We start from the raw sequence: 19,045 nt of genomic DNA, 5'->3' as shown, positions 1-19,045 counted from the left end.
AAAAGAAGGAGTTGCTTCTTTTATTAATTGCACTTTGCCCGCTAAAATATCAGATAAATTATTACATAATCATCGTTTTACTTAATGGTGATTTAATTCGGTACAGATAAGATAACATACCCAAATTAGGAGGTATTTCCGGACAAGGCTGCGATATGTTTCGCTTACTGTAATAAGCGTCGGAAGCATCTGAGATATTACGTAATTCGTTTTCCTGTAAATAAACACACTTTTCTTAGCAACATTTTTAGCGATGAATTTTCACGATGGAAAACTTTATATACTTACCCTTTTAGATTTTAATTGTGCTTTATACTCGTTACTTCCTTTGAAGTGGACTACTACGTAAGATTCGTTAATGGAAAATAAGGGTTCTAAGTGGTGTCTTTGAATTACAGTGTTAAAAGCGTAATGAGCGGTCAGAAAAAAGAAAAAAATCGGTATTAAAAGGAAGTAAATCCAGTGCTTTGATGAACACACCATCGTTACGACTACGAGTGTTTCGTATTTGCATCATGTATGGAAAATTCTAATCAAACAAAATATTGCACGATTAAATACAAAATACTTGGAAATTGCGATGAAAAAATTTTGAAAAAAAATACAAGATAGAAATTTAATTTTGAATCTTATTTACCTTTGCCTGGAAAACACTTTCATTGCAACTGAAACACTTTGTGCTTGTTACATAAATATAATACTCGAAAACTGGTACGCCGGTGCATACTGAGTACTGAATTAAATTTGTGCAGAATGCTGAAAATCAAAATTTAAAATGTAGGTATTATTTCCTTTTGGCAACTTTGCAAAATCTGCATAATTTCGACTTCGAGACTGAAATGATAAGAACAGGAACACAAAGTTGCTGCAGAGCATTTGTGTGGAAGGGTGCAGGGGGTGAAAATGATCGCAACGTATGGTAGAGGGGTAGGGCGGGACGAAATCTCACAAATCACGTTTTTTACCATGAGTTATGAGTACGAACTATAGGAGCGCTAGTATCGCCTTCACGGCTGGCTCACGAGTCACGTTTCTCAATTTTATGCTGGCTCGATTTCCCGGCTAAAAGCCATTAGCCACGCTCCTTTGAAATTTTTTTCTTCTTTTTCCTCAACAACTTGAAGTGTGGTTTGGTGTTATGTTGGTTCGAATTTTAAATTCGTTTAATTAATTAAAATAGTGGAAAATAATTATTAAAATAATTATAAAATGTCGGAATCACTTCAACTGAAAGGTACTCTTCGAGGCCACAATGGCTGGGTCACCCAAATCGCCACGAATCCGAAACATCCTGACATGATTCTATCGTGTTCACGTGGTACGTAGTTTTCATTTACTTTTTCTATAGTAATTATATTTCTTCGAATTTCTTGTGTATAAATCGCCTTTGATATCTTCGCAGATAAAACTTTGATCGTATGGAAATTAACCCGAGATGACGTTAACAACTACGGCGTACCTCAGAAAAGATTACACGGTCATTCTCATTTCGTCAGCGACGTAGTTCTCTCCTCCGATGGTAATTACGCTCTGTCCGGATCATGGGATAAAACTCTTCGTTTATGGGATTTAGCTGCTGGAAAAACCACCCGAAGATTCGAAGATCATACTAAGGTGCGCATCTGCAAATTATCGGAAGCTTTTTTTTTCTTTTTTTTTTTTATCTTGCTGAAGAATGAAATCAGCTGCATTTTTTCAATGTATTCGTATTTGAACGATTATTGAGGTAAAGTACGTTCACACTGGTATCGATACGAGTTATATTTGAACGAAATCTTATCTATTTTTGCACGTGTATGTTTTTCTCTTTACTTGATGAATGAAGGTTTTGATGTTTTAGGACGTTTTGAGCGTTGCTTTCTCCGTCGATAACCGTCAGATTGTATCTGGTAGCCGAGACAAGACCATCAAGTTATGGAATACCTTAGCCGAATGCAAATACACGATTCAGGTAGTTAAATTAGCGAATTTGAGTGTCCGCCTACTTTGGGTATTTGCTAAATGTGTGTTTCTTGGTGTAGGACGAAACTCATTCCGATTGGGTATCTTGCGTAAGATTCTCGCCGAATCATCAAAACCCCATCATCGTTTCTTGCGGTTGGGATAAAATGGTCAAAGTTTGGAATCTTACCAACTGTAAGCTCAAGAAAAATCACTACGGACACAGTGGCTACTTGAACACCGTTACTGTTTCGCCCGATGGTTCTCTGTGCGCTTCTGGCGGAAAAGTACGTATACCTAATCTGATATCGTGATGATTTTCGATTTGAAAATACTCATGATTTTTTCATCTTACAGGACTGCAAAGCTATGTTATGGGATTTGAACGACGACAAACAATTGCACACTTTGGAACATAACGATATTATTACAGCCCTGTGCTTCAGTCCTAACCGTTATTGGTTGTGTGCTGCATATGGTCCTTCAGTCAAAATCTGGGTAAGTTTAGTACCATCTTTGTTAATCTTCTATTATGTGTGAAAATTCGTTACATGTGTTTTTTGTGTTTAGGATTTGGAAAGTAAAGAGATGGTCGAAGAACTGAAACCTGAAGTTGTAAGCTCATCGACGACTAAAGCCGAACCACCACAGTGTCTATCGTTAGCTTGGTCAACCGACGGACAAACTTTATTCGCTGGATATTCTGATAATATGATCAGAGTATGGCAAGTTTCGGTTTCTAGTCGATAATTTGCTATGCTGTATTGTTAATGTTTTATATTTACGAACGAATAAATTCGTGAGGAAACGGAAGTGTTTCATTTTCAATTGATCTGTGTTAGGTTTACCTACTTATGTCGAGTCAACGAGTACTACGTGGGATGATAGATTTTGTATTATATTAGTGAGGTACTGAGTTTGATAAATAGCTGTCTGTTTGAAAATTCTGATCTGGTTTCGTCGATCGAGAAGTATAGCTGCATAATCTAATTCGATTACTATTGTTCACTTTTGTGACCGTAAATTGGACTACACATCAACTCAAGAGCCTTGCACTCTCGAATGAGATATTAGTTAAACTGATGATCATTGATCCTTATATTGGTATTTTACGGATTGGTCCAAATTGATAAGAATTCGAGGAAGGGGGAATTTTAAGAAGTCCTGCTCAATCTGAGTTATTTCGATGCTACTGGAATAAAAATTTGTACAGTTTGAACATCGGAAATCAATTTCATCAAATCTAAACTCTAGAAAGCTTCGTAATAAAATATTAACCATTCAGATACCATCATAACCGTGTTCTAGGAAGAATAATAATAACAACACAGAACTTGAATTAAACATTATAATTAAACATACTGCACAATACAATGGAAATATCGCTACAAATATTCTTCAACAATTACAATCATGTACATTCCATCGGTATAAAAATACGCCGCAATCGAGTTCTTATATGACAATCTTCGTATGATTAAAGTAATAAACGAAGTACTAGCTAATTGTGGAGACTGATGTTCAACGCATCGATTTCACTCTCAGGTAATGGTAGGAGATGAACGGATACCAGAATGCGGAGCCGCAGAAAACAAAAGCTTTGAACAACAGAGCATACCTATTGCAGAAAATGTTGAATGGCAAATTTCCTCCTGTGCCAGTATATGCCTGATGGGGGTCATCCCATTTCGATTCGAATGTTCGTTTCTGCATCACGTTGATTCCTTTTCTTGCGCCTAAACGCGATGTAATCTTTGAAACCAACATTTTACAACTTTAATTTAATAGAATTTATGCCGAATAACCTTAGACGAACTTGAATTATAAACACAAATGACAAATTCGCAAATTTACGCAATAAAAAATGTCAGAAGGAATATTTTTGATTAGAGAGCAATCAGTGTGACCAAATTTCGAAATAAAAATTTCTCTTGCTTGATTGAATGTAAACGTGTTGTTGTTATTTACAGGATAATTACCAAGTAATTACTTTTCAATTTAACAAAACGTAATAATTTTTCAATTAATTTTTTATTTTTTTTTCAACGAGTTCAACGGCCGCAAAACTCGCAAAACCGAACACTCGTGTTTACACTCCAAAAAATGTGACAGATTTTTACACTCAAAACGACATCAATCATAAATTCATAATCCTCAATCCATCCTTGTAATAATAAAATTGCAAATGAAAAGAAAAATGCAACGAAAAAATTGGTAATAAAAACATTTAATTGATTAAAAACTAAAATACATGAACTTGATATCGATCGATTTGTATAAAAATAGAAAAACGATACTCGAAAAATAAAATCAGACTCGAAAGTGACATCACAACAGCTTTCATTGAAACATCACCGTCGTTCCATTTCTTCAATAATCGAGGTCAACTTTTGTCGAGCTTTCTTGTTGTTATAAAGCGTACAATTCACCAAAGCTAGTAACTGTTTAGGGGTATATTCCTGTTGAAACATGAAAAAAATCATTCAATATCTCAATGACACAGGACAGGTCACGTAAATAAGGTTAAAAACATACGGTGTGAGTCTGAATGAAGGTCTGTAATGCAGGTTCTGGAAGATAGAACGCTTTCACATAGGTTTCAACGAAATCTCTTTTGGGCATCGGCTTAATGGAAGATAAAACCTCTAGTTTACACATTAGCTGAGTGTAATCCAACTGCATCAGCGCTCTGCCTCCATTCGAACACTTTTTAGCATTTGAAAAACTACAAAAAAAAGAGCAAAATTAAATTAAGGACAATAACGAAGTCATGAATTTGAATACTTTTTTCAACATACCCTTCGACAAAAATCTCGGCCAGAACTTCGGAAAACGAATGCCATAAACTGGTGATAACGTCGGCAGGAATGTGAATAGAAGCATTAATGGATTGCAATCGTGTCATGAATAATTGTAAATCCTATCGATAGAATAAATTCACCATGAAACGTGTACCAATCAGAATTACATTTCTACCAGTGAACTACGCAGATTAATATGTACTTACGTTGAATAAAACATCGACGTACTGACTGTGTTGGCAAATAACATCTTTTACTTCCCAATTAACGCGAGCCATCAAGCTCAATATATGTTTGGAATCGATAACTTGTCTCGCTACGCATCCGTATATCGGTTTTCGAACTTCAATCGCCATACAAACTTCCTAAAAAGAAATCCTCTCAAATCACCAATTCACAAAAAAAATCCTATTCTTCAAGGAATAAAACGTACTTGCGAATAAAACAATTCCAAAGAATGTTTATCGTTTTCATCGTCAACCAGATGTTGCAGATAGTCTCTCAAAAAATTATACTGCTCGGCTAAAAATATCAACGATTCTACTCCAACTACTCTTTCAGTTAGTCCAAACAATGTTTCTGGATCACGAAGGTCAACTGTCGGTGAGATGGAGGGAGCTGAAACCTGAGATGAAATTCAACAGCGTATAATTCGTCACATATCACACTTTAGAGAAAATAAACCTTCGGATAAATCACCTTTTTCTGATTATCTTCCTCGTCTTCGCGACGGATCAAATTATCCTCGATTCTTTTCAATACTGCTAATAATTTTTGCGTCGAATAAGACGTATTACTATGCGTTACCATCTGTGAAATTCAAATTATATAAAATCTATTCAAATATGTAGATACGTGCTGAATTTAATACGGAGATACTTACATTCATATCAATAGCGAAAAACGTACTCACTACGTACAAATAATATTCGAATAACTGTTTCAAACAGAATAACACATCTGATGTGATGGATCGTAATAGACGACTCATTTGGAGATATTTTCCACAGTGTCTTAACACCGTTAGAGTAGTGTTTGTTAATAAAATCGTACTCTTCTTTGGCTTACTGTGGAAACAAATCAATTTTAGTATAAATTAATTTGAATCGAGAGGAAAAAATGACGATCCGATTTACCTAATTAAATTGCACTCGCCATCGCTGTAATTTTTATTCTTTGGTATCTGGTCTTCATAATCGCTGTCTTCGGCGCAATAATCAGAAATAATATCCTGAAATGAGGAGAAAAAACGAATCAACCTCATGAAAGTTCATATCAGAGTCTCTAAAATTGAGCTGAAAACGGCTCAAGTCTTTCAACTCTTTTTTTTTAGAGGGAATTAAATCTTACATCGGCTAATAAAATATCTTCTTCAACAAGCGCAGAGTCCATTTCAGCATACATATCGAATGGAGTACCATTTTCGACATATTTACTAAAATAACCGCTACTGCTGGAAGACGAACAATCCAAAGAATCGTTCCTTTTGTGAGATTTTCTCAAAGATGCATTCTGCACGACATTTCTTAAATTCCTGAATTCCTGTACGAAAAAAGAAATTAGTGTAACAATTGCAAATATTTCACGTCATCTGTAAAGGGGAAAAAAGCATACTTGTAAATGTAGCAAATTAAAACTCGGTTTAACCGGACAAGGATGCCATGCATCATTTTCTAAAAACAGTTTCAATTCTTCCAATCGTGAAAGATGATATTTTCTAAAATAATGACTGCTTTGTCCTTTAATCGAAGTCTGTATTTCAGCTGAATCACTTCCACAGAATTCCTCGCCAATTTGAACCAATCTATAATCAAAATAGATATTATTTCTGCTGAATATCAGGTAAGGCGAGCAAAGAATAATGAAAATGACGTACTTATGCAAAATGGCTAATACTTGGAGAAAATCATCGAATTTGAAACAAGCTACGTTAGAATTGGTGATTAATATGGCGACACGACTCTGTATATCGTGCCACAGTTTTCCTAGCCCTGCTTCTAGTTTTTGTTTAATATACTGCTCGTTGATGTTTTGCTCAAAATCATTATCTAGAGGAAAATTTTAAAAAAATATATAAATTAGCGAAATGAGAAGAAAAAATCTTGAAGTGTGCGGAATAATTTCTCTAACCTATGGTTTTATATTGGTTTAAATTATGCCACCGGACGACTTGATTATAACTACGTAAGATAGCCCATAAAGTTTGGCATAATTGTAACAAACAAGCGATTAGTTTATCGTCCTCGACTTGCTGACATAACTGGACGTATGGTTTCTTCGTGCTAGAAGCGCTATCGACGGGAATGTAACTATGTATAACGTTGAATGCCACCGAGTGAATAGCAGAAGTGTAGTGCATATGTAGCTGATCCATTGCAATACGCCTTTTACCCAGCTGCGAATACGCTGCTTGTAATCTACCATATACATCAGCGTTGAATTCGTAACATATCTAAAACAATTTAAACACCCGGTTAATATTCCAGATGACTAGTTCAATTAGGATATTAGAACATTACCTTGGCCAACGCCACGTCCAATTGTTCCTCAGCCACTACAAGAGTATCCTGCAGTTTTCCAGATAATGCAGCAACACAGTGAAAATGTTTATAAGTGGCAGCAACTTGCTGGCATTCCAGAAGTAGAGATATAGCATCCGAGAAATTCCCTTCGTTTAGTAATTTGATTAATCTCGCTTCTGTTTGCAACTGAAAATAATATTTTTTCGTGCAAAAATTTGATTCAAAATCAGCTGTTTTGATTTTTTTTAAATAATTACCAAGGTCTTGATGGTATTCAAAGAACGTAACAGATCTTGTATGATTTTTCGTTTCCGATAATTACTCAAGATACCGAGACTGGCTGTGGTGAATGATTTTTGACCTTTATGTAAATGAGCACGAGCGTTTTGGCATATAGTCAAAGTATCGGATAATTTTTCCTGTAGATCTTGCATTCTGTAAAAAAAAAAATAAGGTACAGATGAAAAACTCGTATCAACGTAATGAAAAAAAAAACTGCTCAAGGACGAACGAACTTGTTGAATTCTTTTTGACACACTGATTGATTTTCCAGTATCATATGCAGCAATCTTTTAGAAACAACTACGAGCTGAGATTGTAATTTATGCAGATTATTCTCGATCAATTCCATTTCCAGACTACCGTCCAATTTCTAGACAAATGAAATAGTCAAATCAACACATAATGGAATTAAGATAACAAATTTAGTAGAATACCTCTAATTCGTATCTTCCCGGTTGGAAAGCTTCGTCGAAGTAAGCGTTATCAATGGTATCCAGGATGTCCATATCGGAACACATATGTTCGTCCATGTTGGAGTCGCGATCTTTGGAAGAACTCGGTTCTTTAACTGATGCACTCTTTACAGGAGAAGCGTAGCTCAATTCCAAACTGTTCCCATAATCGATTATCGGCACCTTGTTATTGTTTCCCTGTAAATAATCGGTACAAATGAGTGATAGTGTATGAGGGTATTGTGTTTCAATTCGAAGTTCTCGAGTACGTGTGTTTGGGCTTTTGAATCCTTGGTAACAAACCAGAAAGAAAGTAAATTACGAAAAATGAATGACATCGAATAAAAAAGTGATCTGAAGTTTTCATTGTGTAGTTTTTTTTTAGAATAGCAAAGACACCGTTACCTACGCCCTATATTTTCATTTTCAGATGACTTTTTAGTACTTGTGAATGAAGTTTACTTACATGATTACGAATTAAATCAAAAAATTTTCCTTTTAGCTCGTCCATGGTGTTACAATTATGTGAAAATGTTCACTACTGATTGAATATTGTAACTTGTGAAGTATTATACGTTCCTATCGCGGATTACAGTTTTTGAAACAACGAAAATGACTCATCATCATTCAACCTTGGCTTCGGGTATTTTTATAAATTGAAACAGAAAAATAACAAAAAATGCGCCAAAAATGATCAATAATTATAAAATACTTATTTTGATTGAATGATCGCTAAATTATTTTGAAAAATTGATCAAAGTTTTTGATTTGATCATCAATAACATCAAGGTAGCAACTAAAAATCGGACTCGGAGTAGATTCACCAGACCTTATTTTGTCAAATTGGAGGTGGATGGAGTGCAATTGAAGAATGTGCGACTGTGCGTTTTTTGTTTTATTGTTCACCGTTCTGCGGTTGTTGTAAATTTATGATTTTTTTCTATTTTTAATATTTTAGACCTCTCGCGTATTGCAATTTACTCTCCATCCCAGGAAAACCCATGGGGTCCATTAATTCAATTTTTGGCTTATTTTCAGTAGGTACATTTTTAGTCAGGTTCCGACTCATCCGAGTGATGCGGTGAGTTTGTAAGAGAACCCGATGCCAGCTTTTTTCTGGCCCCCTCTGCACACAATTTCTCAAAAAAAATTTCAAGAATGGAAAAACAGTCGTAAATTTCTGTACCAGAAACTTTGAAGGCTTTTCAAACACGATGGCAATGTTTATCAGTTGAAAACATTCAAATTAAATGGTGACATGACATGAATGATCAGTGTTTTTAAACATTAGTATTTTCATTACAGCTCCGCTCATCCGCTGTAATGCTTTTCTCCTATTTGGGGTTTTCTTCACAAGTGAAGTGTTCTTTTCTTTTAGTATGTTCGCGGGGGAACTTTCTCCGGGGACGAATCGCCGGTGGACGAAAATTTGGACCCTCTAGGTCAATTTGAATGAGTTACAGGGTGTTCTAAAAGTTGAAGAAAAACTTGAAAATACTTATCTGAAAAATCCACTTTTTGATCTTGGAGAGGGGTCAAATAGGGTTGGAAGGTTGAAAATGAAACCTGCAAAAAAACTTCGGATACATCCTCCCAGTGTACTGTGAAAATTTGGACCCTCTAGGTCAATTTGAATGAGCTACAGCTGGTGTTCTATAAGTTGAAAAAAATGAAAATAGCTGAAAAATCCACTTTTTGACCTTGAAGAGGGGTCAAATAGGGTTGGAAGGTTGAAACCTGCAACAGGTACTTCGGGTACATCCTCCAGGGCTTGCAAACCGAAACCAAAACCGAAACCGAAACCCCCAAAAACCGATTAAAATTGCTCAAAACCGAAACCAAAACCGAAACCAGGAGCGTTATTTTCCCACAACTAAAACCAAAACCGAAACCGGGAGCGTTATTTTCTCAAATTCAAAACCGAAACCAAGAGCGTAACTGATTGAAAACTGAATTGGTTTTGGTTTTGCAATTTTTCAGGTAATTAGCCTAATTAATACTGCATTTTTGGTAAAAATAAAGTAAAAACTGATGCTAAAGGTGAAAAGGCCTGAAAACTAGAAAAGTTGACAAATTTGGCACTGCCAAAGTGCCACTTTCTAGTCACATACACAAAGTATTTGATAAAGTGATCACTTTCTTGGCCTTCTTCCCTCTAAAAAATGGAGAAAAAAGGAAAAAACCGAAACCAAAACCGAAACCGAAACCGATTCCTTTGAAATCAAACCCTTTAAGCAAAACCGGAACGAGAGAGATATGATTTTAAAAAACCTAAACCAAAACCGAAACCAAAACCTTTACTTTTTCAAAAAACAGAAAACCGAAACCAAAACCGAGAGTGATATCTATCCGGTTTTCAAGCCCTGACATCCTCCCAGTATACTGTGAAAATTTGGACCCTCTACTAGGTCAATCAATTTGAATGAGCTACAGGTACAGGGTTGTTCTAAAAGTTGGGAAAAAACTTGAAAATGACTGAAAAATCCACTTTCTGACCTTGGAGAGGGGTCAAATAGGGTTAGAAGGTTGAAACCTGCAAAAGGCACTTCGGGTACATTCTCCCAATATACTGTGAAAATTTGGACCCTCTAGGTCAATTTGGGGAGGCTGTAGGCTTTCCTAAAGGTTGAAAAACATGTAAAATCAAAAATGGCCAAAAAAATCCACTTTTTTGAGAGGGGTCGAATAGGGTTAAAAATTTGAAACCTGCAAAATACACTCAAGTAGCTTAAAGTAGCACCATCCCATTGTATGCTGGACATTGGGGCTCCTTAGGTCAATTTCAAGAGTGGGGTGGGGTCAAAAATAGGGTCAAAATCAGGTTTTTTCCACTTTAAATAAGGCGAGGGTGACCTAGGAATCTGAAATTTGGATATGTTGCTTACAATGGCGGTACTCACAAATGGTATGAATTTGGGCCCTTTTCATCAATTTGGGCCTTGGGCCCTTGGGGCTAAATTATGCTTCTCCAAAAAAATGACTTTTCTGAATAATTTTCAACTTTGATCCTCCAAACTGCAGGGGTCAATTTTAGCTGCCAAGAGAACCCCATTCCCCAAGTTTGACTTTATTTGATCAATTAGAACAGGTTCCAGGTCATAAAATGTAAAAATCACCATCGTGCTGAAACTTATAGGTAAATAAATAAATAAAATGTCTGACGTCTGACCTACCTCAAATAGCTCCATTTTTTACAAAAAAATTGGAAAAACTCGAAAATTCCAGAAACATAACCAAATCAGTAAAAATATTTAAATTCTTTGAATAAGTAAAGTAAAAGCATCGTTTTTGAAAATTTAAATTTTCACTTTTTTTCCAATTCCCCTTGACAAAATTCGTCCGAGAAGTCGAACCACCATTGGCCCATCCATTTGCCTTAAAAAAAAAATCAAAAATCTGTGTGGTAAAAAACTGAGAAAAATTGATGAAAAATGTACGAAATATTAAATATTTCGGTTCTACCGCCCCCCCTCACCCAACGATACATCATTTCGCTTCATCACCCCTCTGCTAAAAAATAATTAGTTCATTACGAGTAAAAAAATCAGAACAACTGGTTGACACGTCCAAAATGGTCCAAACACGTATTTTTCAATTGCACCTCATCCATCTGTTAGCTGACAAAATAACGACTAGTCTCTGATTTGAAATTTTTTCGTGAGTAAAATTTTATCAAAATATCAAACGTTTTGAGTTTTGTTTTCGATTCGGTGTTTTGGGTCGTCAATTCTCAGGTAAAAAATGTATTTTGAATTATGTACACTGTTCGAGGAACGAAAGGTCATTGACTCGTGTCTTCATTCATTTTACTCAATTTGCAGGAAGTTGATCGAAAAGATGATAAGAACAGAAAAGAAGGTTCCGTTCTGTGCAGGGTGCAGACATCGCAAAAACCTCAGCAGCTGAACCATAATTCTTTCAAAACTATGAGTGATACATCCAGTCATGTAAGTTTTACTATCCCTTTTTACAAGCAGTATCATTATTTTCAAAAATGATTAACGTGTTCCTGACATTTTCCTCAGAAGATTCACAGCAATGGAGTTCGCCGCGAATTTCAAACACTCGAAAAAGAAGTATGGGAATGGGTGTTACAAGAACGAAAAACCAAAGGCAAATTACCGTCCAGAAAACTAATTCAAAATCATGCTCTAGAAATTTACCAAAAAGCTGGGCATCAAGATTTCAAGGTTTCGTAATTCGAGCAATTTTAATTCTCTCTCGAAGAGATCATTACCTATTACTCAAGAAGAATATTTTTCCAGGCTAGTGTTGGTTGGTATCGCAGATGGGAAAAACGATACGATTTAAGAAAAATTCGCGATTCCGACGCTCAAACAGCTGCTCTACAGATAGTCGATACTGGAAAACAATGCGAACAAGAACTGAACACCAACATCGTCGACGCAGAATATCAAAAATTTCCCAATATCGATCTAAATAACGACGTTATTTTCTCGAATAATTCGCTGGAAAATTTCTCAACGGATGATACGTTGATCGGCAACATTGAGATGATAAATTCGCCTTCGGAATTTTTCAATTTCGGTGATAGTTTTGATAAATCATTGGATTCGGTGGATGTTTACGATTCGTTGAAATCAGTCACGGATTCGGATACCGTTTGTATGAAGAATTTCATGAAGGAACTTATCGACGATTTCGGAAAATATTTTTCCGAAAATGAAAAATCCGGAGAGACTCGAACGATTAAATTCAATAAGAAGAGTTGCAAATACGATGATGATTTCAAAGATAAAGTCATTCAGTACATTAACGATCACTGTATTAAAGAAGCTGCTAATAAATTCAACGTTCATCGAGATACCATTGCTGTGTGGATGAAAAATGAGGATTTTCATAAAAATTTGACGGAGGTATTTGCTCGATTTTTCAATATGATCCCGGATGTTTTATGTTGCAGAAATGTTATCCATTTGTTTTATTCTCGCAATAGATTATCAATGAAAACAAAACGAAAAATCAGCCAAATCAAGAAGCAGCGAAAAAAGAAAAAGAATTCTTGGACTGGTTATCGGAAAACGAAAAAAATGACGTCGTCGTTTCCAAGTCACAAGTGAAAAATAAAATTTCTGGTTTACTTATCGAGGGTGATGTTTCAGCGAACTCTCACTGGTTTATAAAATATTGCCATAGGTAGGTATGTCTTACTTACTCGGCTGATCGCAGTTTTTCTTTGTTTCTGAATTTTACGCCACTTTTTCAGATACATTAACCAAAACGAAGGCAACAAAACACCAAAGATTCAATACTCCGATCAGTTTCAAAAATTAATAGTGAATTATTCAAACAAAACGTCCCAGATTAAAGCAGCATCTGTATTTAATTTAGCCAGAAAACAGCTGTTCAATTGGATGAAAAATATTCGATCAGAGAGTGAATATTTTCTCTTTAATTTCACCTGTAGTATTGAGCCATACGAGTTTTCATTTCCTAATGATTTTTTTTTCCGAAATTGAATATTTTTCAGGAAATATTAACAAACAACGAGCCAACGGAAAACTGCTTCAATGGTACAATTCTCATGAGATCAAACCCGATGGTAAAATTGTGAGTTTAAATCCAATTAAAATAGGTAGCGAGTCTCTAAGTAACGTACCTAAAAAAAAATTGTATATTTGCACAGATTCGTGAAAAAGCCAAGACGGTATATTGTACCGAAGGTGCAGATATAATCTGCTCTTCCACTTGGTACTATAAATGGTGCGCCAAGAATAAAATTTCCGTGAAAAGTCACTGTGACGAAGAAATCGTAAAATGGATTTTAGAATCTTACGATCTAAATTCGTCAGTTAGTCATCAAGATGTGCAGCAGAAGGCGCTGGAAATTTATCGAAATAATATGGAAGGCGAATTCAAAGTAATAGCCTTCTCCCTCCTCTCCTTATAGGGGAATCATATTATAGAATTCAAATTTTATCCCAGATTTATTTTTCAGGCATCTTCCGGTTGGCTATTACGATTTTGTCGAAGGTATATGGATTTACTTCGACGTGTTCCTCCTATATCTGCACAGTTACCGATCACTTGCGAAGAAAACGTTGAAAATTTTAGACGAAATTTATCAACGATAAAATCGAAACATTGCATCGATCTTCAGTCCTTCGGTGTCATGGATGAGATTTTTCTAAGACTGAAACCTCTCGGAATTATCGAGAGTAATAATAAAAAGACTTTGTTACGAAGTTGCGGCTTGAATAATATCCAAGGCACCGTCATATTGGCGTGTTTAGCTGATGGGTTCATTTTACCACCTCTTCTTATCTTAAAAGTAACTAAACACCTTTCTTGATTGCTGTGAGAATATTCTATTCATTATTTTAATCGTTATTCTTTACTTCGAAGGATAAGAATATCGACCAAAAATTGCATAGATGTGAAATTTTGTATCATTTGAATGGAATAGTGGATGACGACGTGTTACTCGATTGGTTGAAAAATATCTGGTTCAAGTACGTAATTATTCCAGTTCTCCCTAATTCAAGCTGTGCGTTAAAAACTGATGTTATACCTCTTGTGCAGATCGGTTAAATCTCCAAATATTTTATTACTCGATTCTTTCGCTCCTCACGTTAAAGAACCAGTCAAAGAATATTTTACCAAAGAAAACTCTTTTGTGGAAGTTATTCCAGCAGGATGTTCGTCAAAACTTAATCCTCTTCTTCAAATTATTACTCCACTATTTCAAGTAAGGAGAACATGAACTTTCTCTAATTTAAGTTAAAATGATTCTTATAATATCTAATGAAGTTATTCATTTAGGAAAGTATCGACGAAAATTGCAAAAAGTGGTTCAACGCTAATAACTGTTCTTGGCAACTTGGTGGCAACAGTCCATTGTTGAGTTCGGAGGATATAATCCATTGGGTCGAGAAAGCTTACGAAGCTATAAATACAGAAAATATTAAGGTACGGTAAACATTAATTGCCTACAAAACTGTTGATAAAAAAATAATTATTAATTTGAATCTATGTTTGATAGGAAAACGTGCGGAAAATGTTTCTAGAAATGAATCTGATCTCAGCGTAATTTTCAGACTGAATTTCATGTGTTCTTTATGTTTGTGATTCAAAATTATTTTTCAAGACTGATTACGTAATGCGTGAATTTTTCGCCAATTACGAACATACATGTACAATTTTTGACAAAATACATTTACCTGAGCATATGTTACGGTATAATAATCTTATTTCGTGCGATATCTACGTATTTGGGAATTTGTTTACAAATATTTTAGATTTGTTGTTTCATATTTCGCATAAATAACGTGATTATTCATAAATTTTACACGATGACCGAAAAATGACAGATCGATGATGAATCAACAGGACAATACGAATAAAGCGTTAAAAGCAATAATTTAATTCGTATTAAAACAAATAATAATATAATGTTCACATCACTTATAACAATAATGGACGTTCAAGCAAAAGCTTATACCTACAATTTCTCACTATATCAATACTATACTTTCCATTGCATCCGGAGCAAAATATAGCTCGTTTAAGACATAAATAAATATTAAAATTTGTTCGTTACATTGGAATATAAAATTAAAAAAGTAAAAAGCGAAATAAAAAATCATGGAATGTTAATCGTATTTTTGATTTGGCTAAAAATTTCACAATTCTGTAGTAATCACCGAAGTAAGCGCCTGAACACGTTTAGCGTTACAACTCTTACATAAAACGTGATCGTCCAGTGGATAACATCCTCGACCTTCCGCTTCCGAAGATAGAACTAAACCACAATCCTGTAAATACATATTCGAGGTGTTAATCGATGTAAAATTTTTCTCGAGAAAATTTCCCATTTTAGGCTAACTTACTTCGCATTTGTAACAATTAATATGGAAGCTTCGATCAAGGGCAACGACTCGTACGGTTTCTTCTTCACCTGGCTCAGGCATAATAGGTTGTTTACACACGCAACAACGAGGAGCAAATTTCCTAAAAAAAAAAAAACAACAAAAAATCAATATCATAAAATAATTACAGGGGATATTGTTTAGAAAAAGCATACTTATGGAAGTCCTCGATACAATGAATTTGGTTGGCTGCGTCAACGGTGAAAGTAATACCATCCAGACTTTTACCACAGACCACGCAAGTGAAACAATGAGGATGATAAGGACGACCAGTAGCCCTTAAAATCCTTTCCAAAATGGGTTTTTGACAAACCGAGCATTTTTCCAACGTTTCCTAAGACGAAACACACAGATATGTTGAAAATATTCAGAAAAACACGTTTCTAATTCTTCTTTGGTATTTACCAAGTATCCTTGTTCACAGTACGGTTTACCATCCAAACTATAGAACGGTTTTCCTTGTAAAGGACTGTCACAATGGCAACAGGTAAAACAGGAAATATGATATACTTCGTTCATCGCTGTACATCCAGATCCTTCACCAACAACTCGTTGACCACATTTACAGCATTCGCCTAAAAATAAATCGAAAATGAAAAGAATTCGAAATAGTACGATTCGTTCGACTACGAAGAAAAATATCCACCAAAAGTATCAGAATCGGGAAGAGAAGAATCCATGGAATGAACTAAAAGATCAGTCAGAGCATCTACTTCAGCTTCGTGATTTCGACTAGCAGATCGTCTCTGAGTATTACTCGCGCTGCCATATAACGAATAATTCGACCGCGATGACAACTCGCTAGGAGGACGAGGATTAATTGGTTCGTAGATGGATTCATAAGTTGAAGAACTCTACGTAACGAAATTTACGATGAAAAAAATTGAATTTCACGAATTAGATTATTTATTATAAGCCCTTACTCTAGAAGACGGTCCATAATTGCTGTAATCTTGTTGGTAATTTGGCGACTGAAATTGAGTAGCTCGTCGCAGTTCCGAGTAACTAGAACTGACTGGAGATGGTGGAGGAGGTAAATCATCCGGAGGAGGAGGAAATGCTGTAGAATTACAATGCCCGTAATCCAACGGTTCTGGAGGAGGTGGAGGTAGATCATCTGTAAACAGTATACCTAATAATGAGTATTTAATTTTGGAACTTTAATTCTTCGATTTTGAAAAAACATCTTACCCAATAAATCGGGATGTTCTAGATGCGGATAAGGAGGTAAATTGCTATACGTGTTGATATTACTGTAGATATGCGGCGATGGTTTCTTATTCATGAGTTGTATATTGCTGTACGTTATCTCGTCAGGTTTTGAGCTTTTTAAATGGGACTTGATACCTTCGTAACAACGAATCAGATTAGAACGAGAGCAAAAACTGAACTCATCGGTGATATAATATTTCACATACCCATTTCAGGTTGAGGAGTAACTAAATTAGAATATATTGGAATGTTAGGCGCTCGTTTAGCATTCTGTAATGGACTCGTATAACACGGTTCGCATTGGCCATTTACAGCACAACTTTTAGGGATCTAGAATCACAAAAAACACAGCGAAGAGTAATTACACATATTTTTCAATTAGAATCAATAGATTAGACAATTGAACTATGATCCAAAATCAACTTACAACAGGCTGCTGAAATTGTTTCTGTTTGGGTAATACCGAATTCATATTGTTCTTATTGGAATATAAACCAGAGTCATTTCTCAGCTTCAACGAAGCTAATTGTTCTTCAAGATTGGAAGCCATTCTTCATGAACAGAAGCAAAGCACAATAATTAGATAAATAATAATAAGTAGCATAATGTTAAAATGGCAAGAAATTCAAACTCTGATAACTCACCTTTTGCAGCTCAAGTGTTTTCAAAAACGATAAAATTTTTTTGCACGTATATCTCTACTTACATACATTGATTACTTCCACACCCAGAATGCGATGACTATTACTTAGTACAATCAATCAATGACATGAACGATTACTAAGTGCTTTCTCGGTGTCATTAGTTATTTGTATATTCCAATCATATTCCAACAACAACTATTCGATTCAATTTTCTGTTCTTCGAAAAAGTGGTGATGTGATTATACGCACAGACATCTAAGTAATGCTGGATCGGGGTAAACTATAATGATTATTTACGGCAAAACGTATAGGCAAACTATTTTACATCGATGCAAATTCCTTTTTTTTCAAAAATTTAAGGGGTAAAATTAGAATCAAAGAAAATGATCATAATATGACTTTGACTACACATGCGTAAACGAAAACTGGTTCATTTGAGATGAAGTAATTCGCGGATGGGACAATATGATTTTTTAAGAGAAGGGGCCAAATTTGAAAATTTTTTATTTTCCAAAATAGCTTTTCTGAACAAAAATTTTAATTTCTCATTTTCTATATTCATTTGAATGATTTGATGACTATGTTTAGGCCTTTCAACCAATCAAATCACAGCATTTTGAAATTTAATTTTCAAATAACAATAAGGTGAACTTTGGTGAACACAATAATAGAATTTATTGAATATTCAAAAAGTTGTATCAGAACTTCAGAAGCTCAACTCCATTCAAGTTCCTGAAAGCACTTGTGATGAATTTTTGAAAAATTTGAAAAAAAGCTCCCGAAAAGTCAAGAATACTTCATCAACTTTTAATTTTTCCGAATCGAATCAGTACCATATGTATGAATAATTATTTCATCTCAAATTTCCATTTTGTAAACAACCGTGCCTCATCAGGATTTCTATAGGAATTCCAAATCACTCTGAAACGTCTGTCTGAAATCAGGACTTCGTGTTATAAATATTTAAAAGTATTTTCATTTAGAAACAAAATTTTACTTGAGTATGGTTTTAAGTACCGATTTCATTTCTATCTGGGTTACGACTAGATTTTTCTCAGACAGAATTAGCTATTCAATTCAGATCTAGTTTTTCAAAACGTGATTCGAACAGTCTTATCTGCATTTCGTGATAGTATACTATACTTAAAAATCTAAATACCTATGTACCCATTTGTAGGACAATCGCACATATAAAGAACTAATTATTTAATTAAAACAATTATAGCCCACGTATATAGGTACAATGGTACATGTAGGTACTTAGGTAGGCACTGAAAATTTCTTCAAAACCTAGCACCTAGC

General features: G+C 35.0%; 5 protein-coding genes across 6 annotated transcripts in view; 2 read left to right on the top strand and 3 right to left on the bottom strand.

The window, feature by feature from the left end:
* The window catches only part of LOC135845872 (beta-1,4-N-acetylgalactosaminyltransferase bre-4-like), a 2,741-nt gene extending 1,876 nt beyond the window's left edge, over positions 1-865 (bottom strand). The window contains exons 1-4 of the mRNA XM_065364721.1: positions 638-865; positions 289-529; positions 121-214; positions 1-41 (exon numbers count right to left, since the gene is read on the bottom strand). The exon at positions 1-41 is cut by the window's left edge and continues 205 nt beyond it. Of these exons, the coding sequence (XP_065220793.1) occupies positions 1-41; positions 121-214; positions 289-483 (330 nt within the window). The 5' untranslated portion in view covers positions 484-529; positions 638-865. The remainder of the gene's footprint in view (positions 42-120; positions 215-288; positions 530-637) is intronic.
* Positions 866-1,094: 229 nt separating this feature from the next.
* Rack1 (Receptor of activated protein kinase C 1) lies at positions 1,095-2,754 on the top strand. Its single transcript, XM_065364722.1, has 6 exons — positions 1,095-1,318; positions 1,403-1,614; positions 1,841-1,951; positions 2,022-2,228; positions 2,299-2,439; positions 2,512-2,754. Exons 1-6 carry the CDS (start codon positions 1,210-1,212, stop codon positions 2,689-2,691), a joined length of 960 nt encoding a protein of 319 aa, XP_065220794.1. The 5' UTR covers positions 1,095-1,209; the 3' UTR covers positions 2,692-2,754.
* Positions 2,755-3,275: 521 nt separating this feature from the next.
* On the bottom strand, positions 3,276-8,772 carry Vps50 (vacuolar protein sorting 50). Its single transcript, XM_065364720.1, has 17 exons — positions 8,465-8,772; positions 7,981-8,196; positions 7,780-7,916; positions 7,522-7,699; positions 7,262-7,450; positions 6,873-7,194; positions 6,619-6,790; positions 6,357-6,546; positions 6,093-6,284; positions 5,879-5,973; positions 5,626-5,809; positions 5,442-5,552; positions 5,176-5,367; positions 4,949-5,107; positions 4,740-4,861; positions 4,477-4,666; positions 3,276-4,400 (listed from the first exon to the last, which is right to left on the bottom strand). The coding sequence occupies exons 1-17, from the start codon at positions 8,507-8,509 to the stop codon at positions 4,293-4,295; spliced, it is 2,802 nt and encodes a 933-aa protein (XP_065220792.1). The 5' UTR covers positions 8,510-8,772; the 3' UTR covers positions 3,276-4,292.
* A 2,829-nt stretch (positions 8,773-11,601) lies between these two features.
* Positions 11,602-15,191, top strand: LOC135842892 (uncharacterized). 2 transcript variants are annotated; one of them, XM_065360572.1, is made up of 13 exons: positions 11,602-11,732; positions 11,820-11,945; positions 12,027-12,188; positions 12,264-12,875; positions 12,956-13,155; positions 13,226-13,395; positions 13,490-13,569; positions 13,646-13,879; positions 13,958-14,290; positions 14,365-14,471; positions 14,542-14,707; positions 14,782-14,928; positions 15,002-15,191. In XM_065360572.1, the coding sequence occupies exons 2-13, from the start codon at positions 11,925-11,927 to the stop codon at positions 15,047-15,049; spliced, it is 2,280 nt and encodes a 759-aa protein (XP_065216644.1). In that variant the 5' UTR covers positions 11,602-11,732; positions 11,820-11,924; the 3' UTR covers positions 15,050-15,191. The 2 variants fall into 2 exon arrangements, with proteins under 2 accessions (XP_065216644.1, XP_065216643.1); XM_065360571.1 differs by having other exon boundaries at positions 12,024-12,188.
* A 168-nt stretch (positions 15,192-15,359) lies between these two features.
* Positions 15,360-18,004, bottom strand: Zyx (Zyxin). The gene is made up of 10 exons (XM_065360573.1): positions 17,744-18,004; positions 17,527-17,650; positions 17,306-17,429; positions 17,079-17,234; positions 16,811-17,004; positions 16,534-16,741; positions 16,293-16,462; positions 16,043-16,221; positions 15,849-15,969; positions 15,360-15,773 (listed from the first exon to the last, which is right to left on the bottom strand). The coding sequence occupies exons 2-10, from the start codon at positions 17,647-17,649 to the stop codon at positions 15,642-15,644; spliced, it is 1,407 nt and encodes a 468-aa protein (XP_065216645.1). The 5' UTR covers position 17,650; positions 17,744-18,004; the 3' UTR covers positions 15,360-15,641.
* Between the last annotated feature and the right edge of the window lie 1,041 nt (positions 18,005-19,045).

This window comes from Planococcus citri, chromosome 4 (assembly GCF_950023065.1).
Source record: "Planococcus citri chromosome 4, ihPlaCitr1.1, whole genome shotgun sequence".
Taxonomy (NCBI): Eukaryota; Metazoa; Arthropoda; class Insecta; order Hemiptera; family Pseudococcidae; genus Planococcus; species Planococcus citri.
This window is presented reverse-complemented; position numbering and strand designations above follow the sequence as displayed.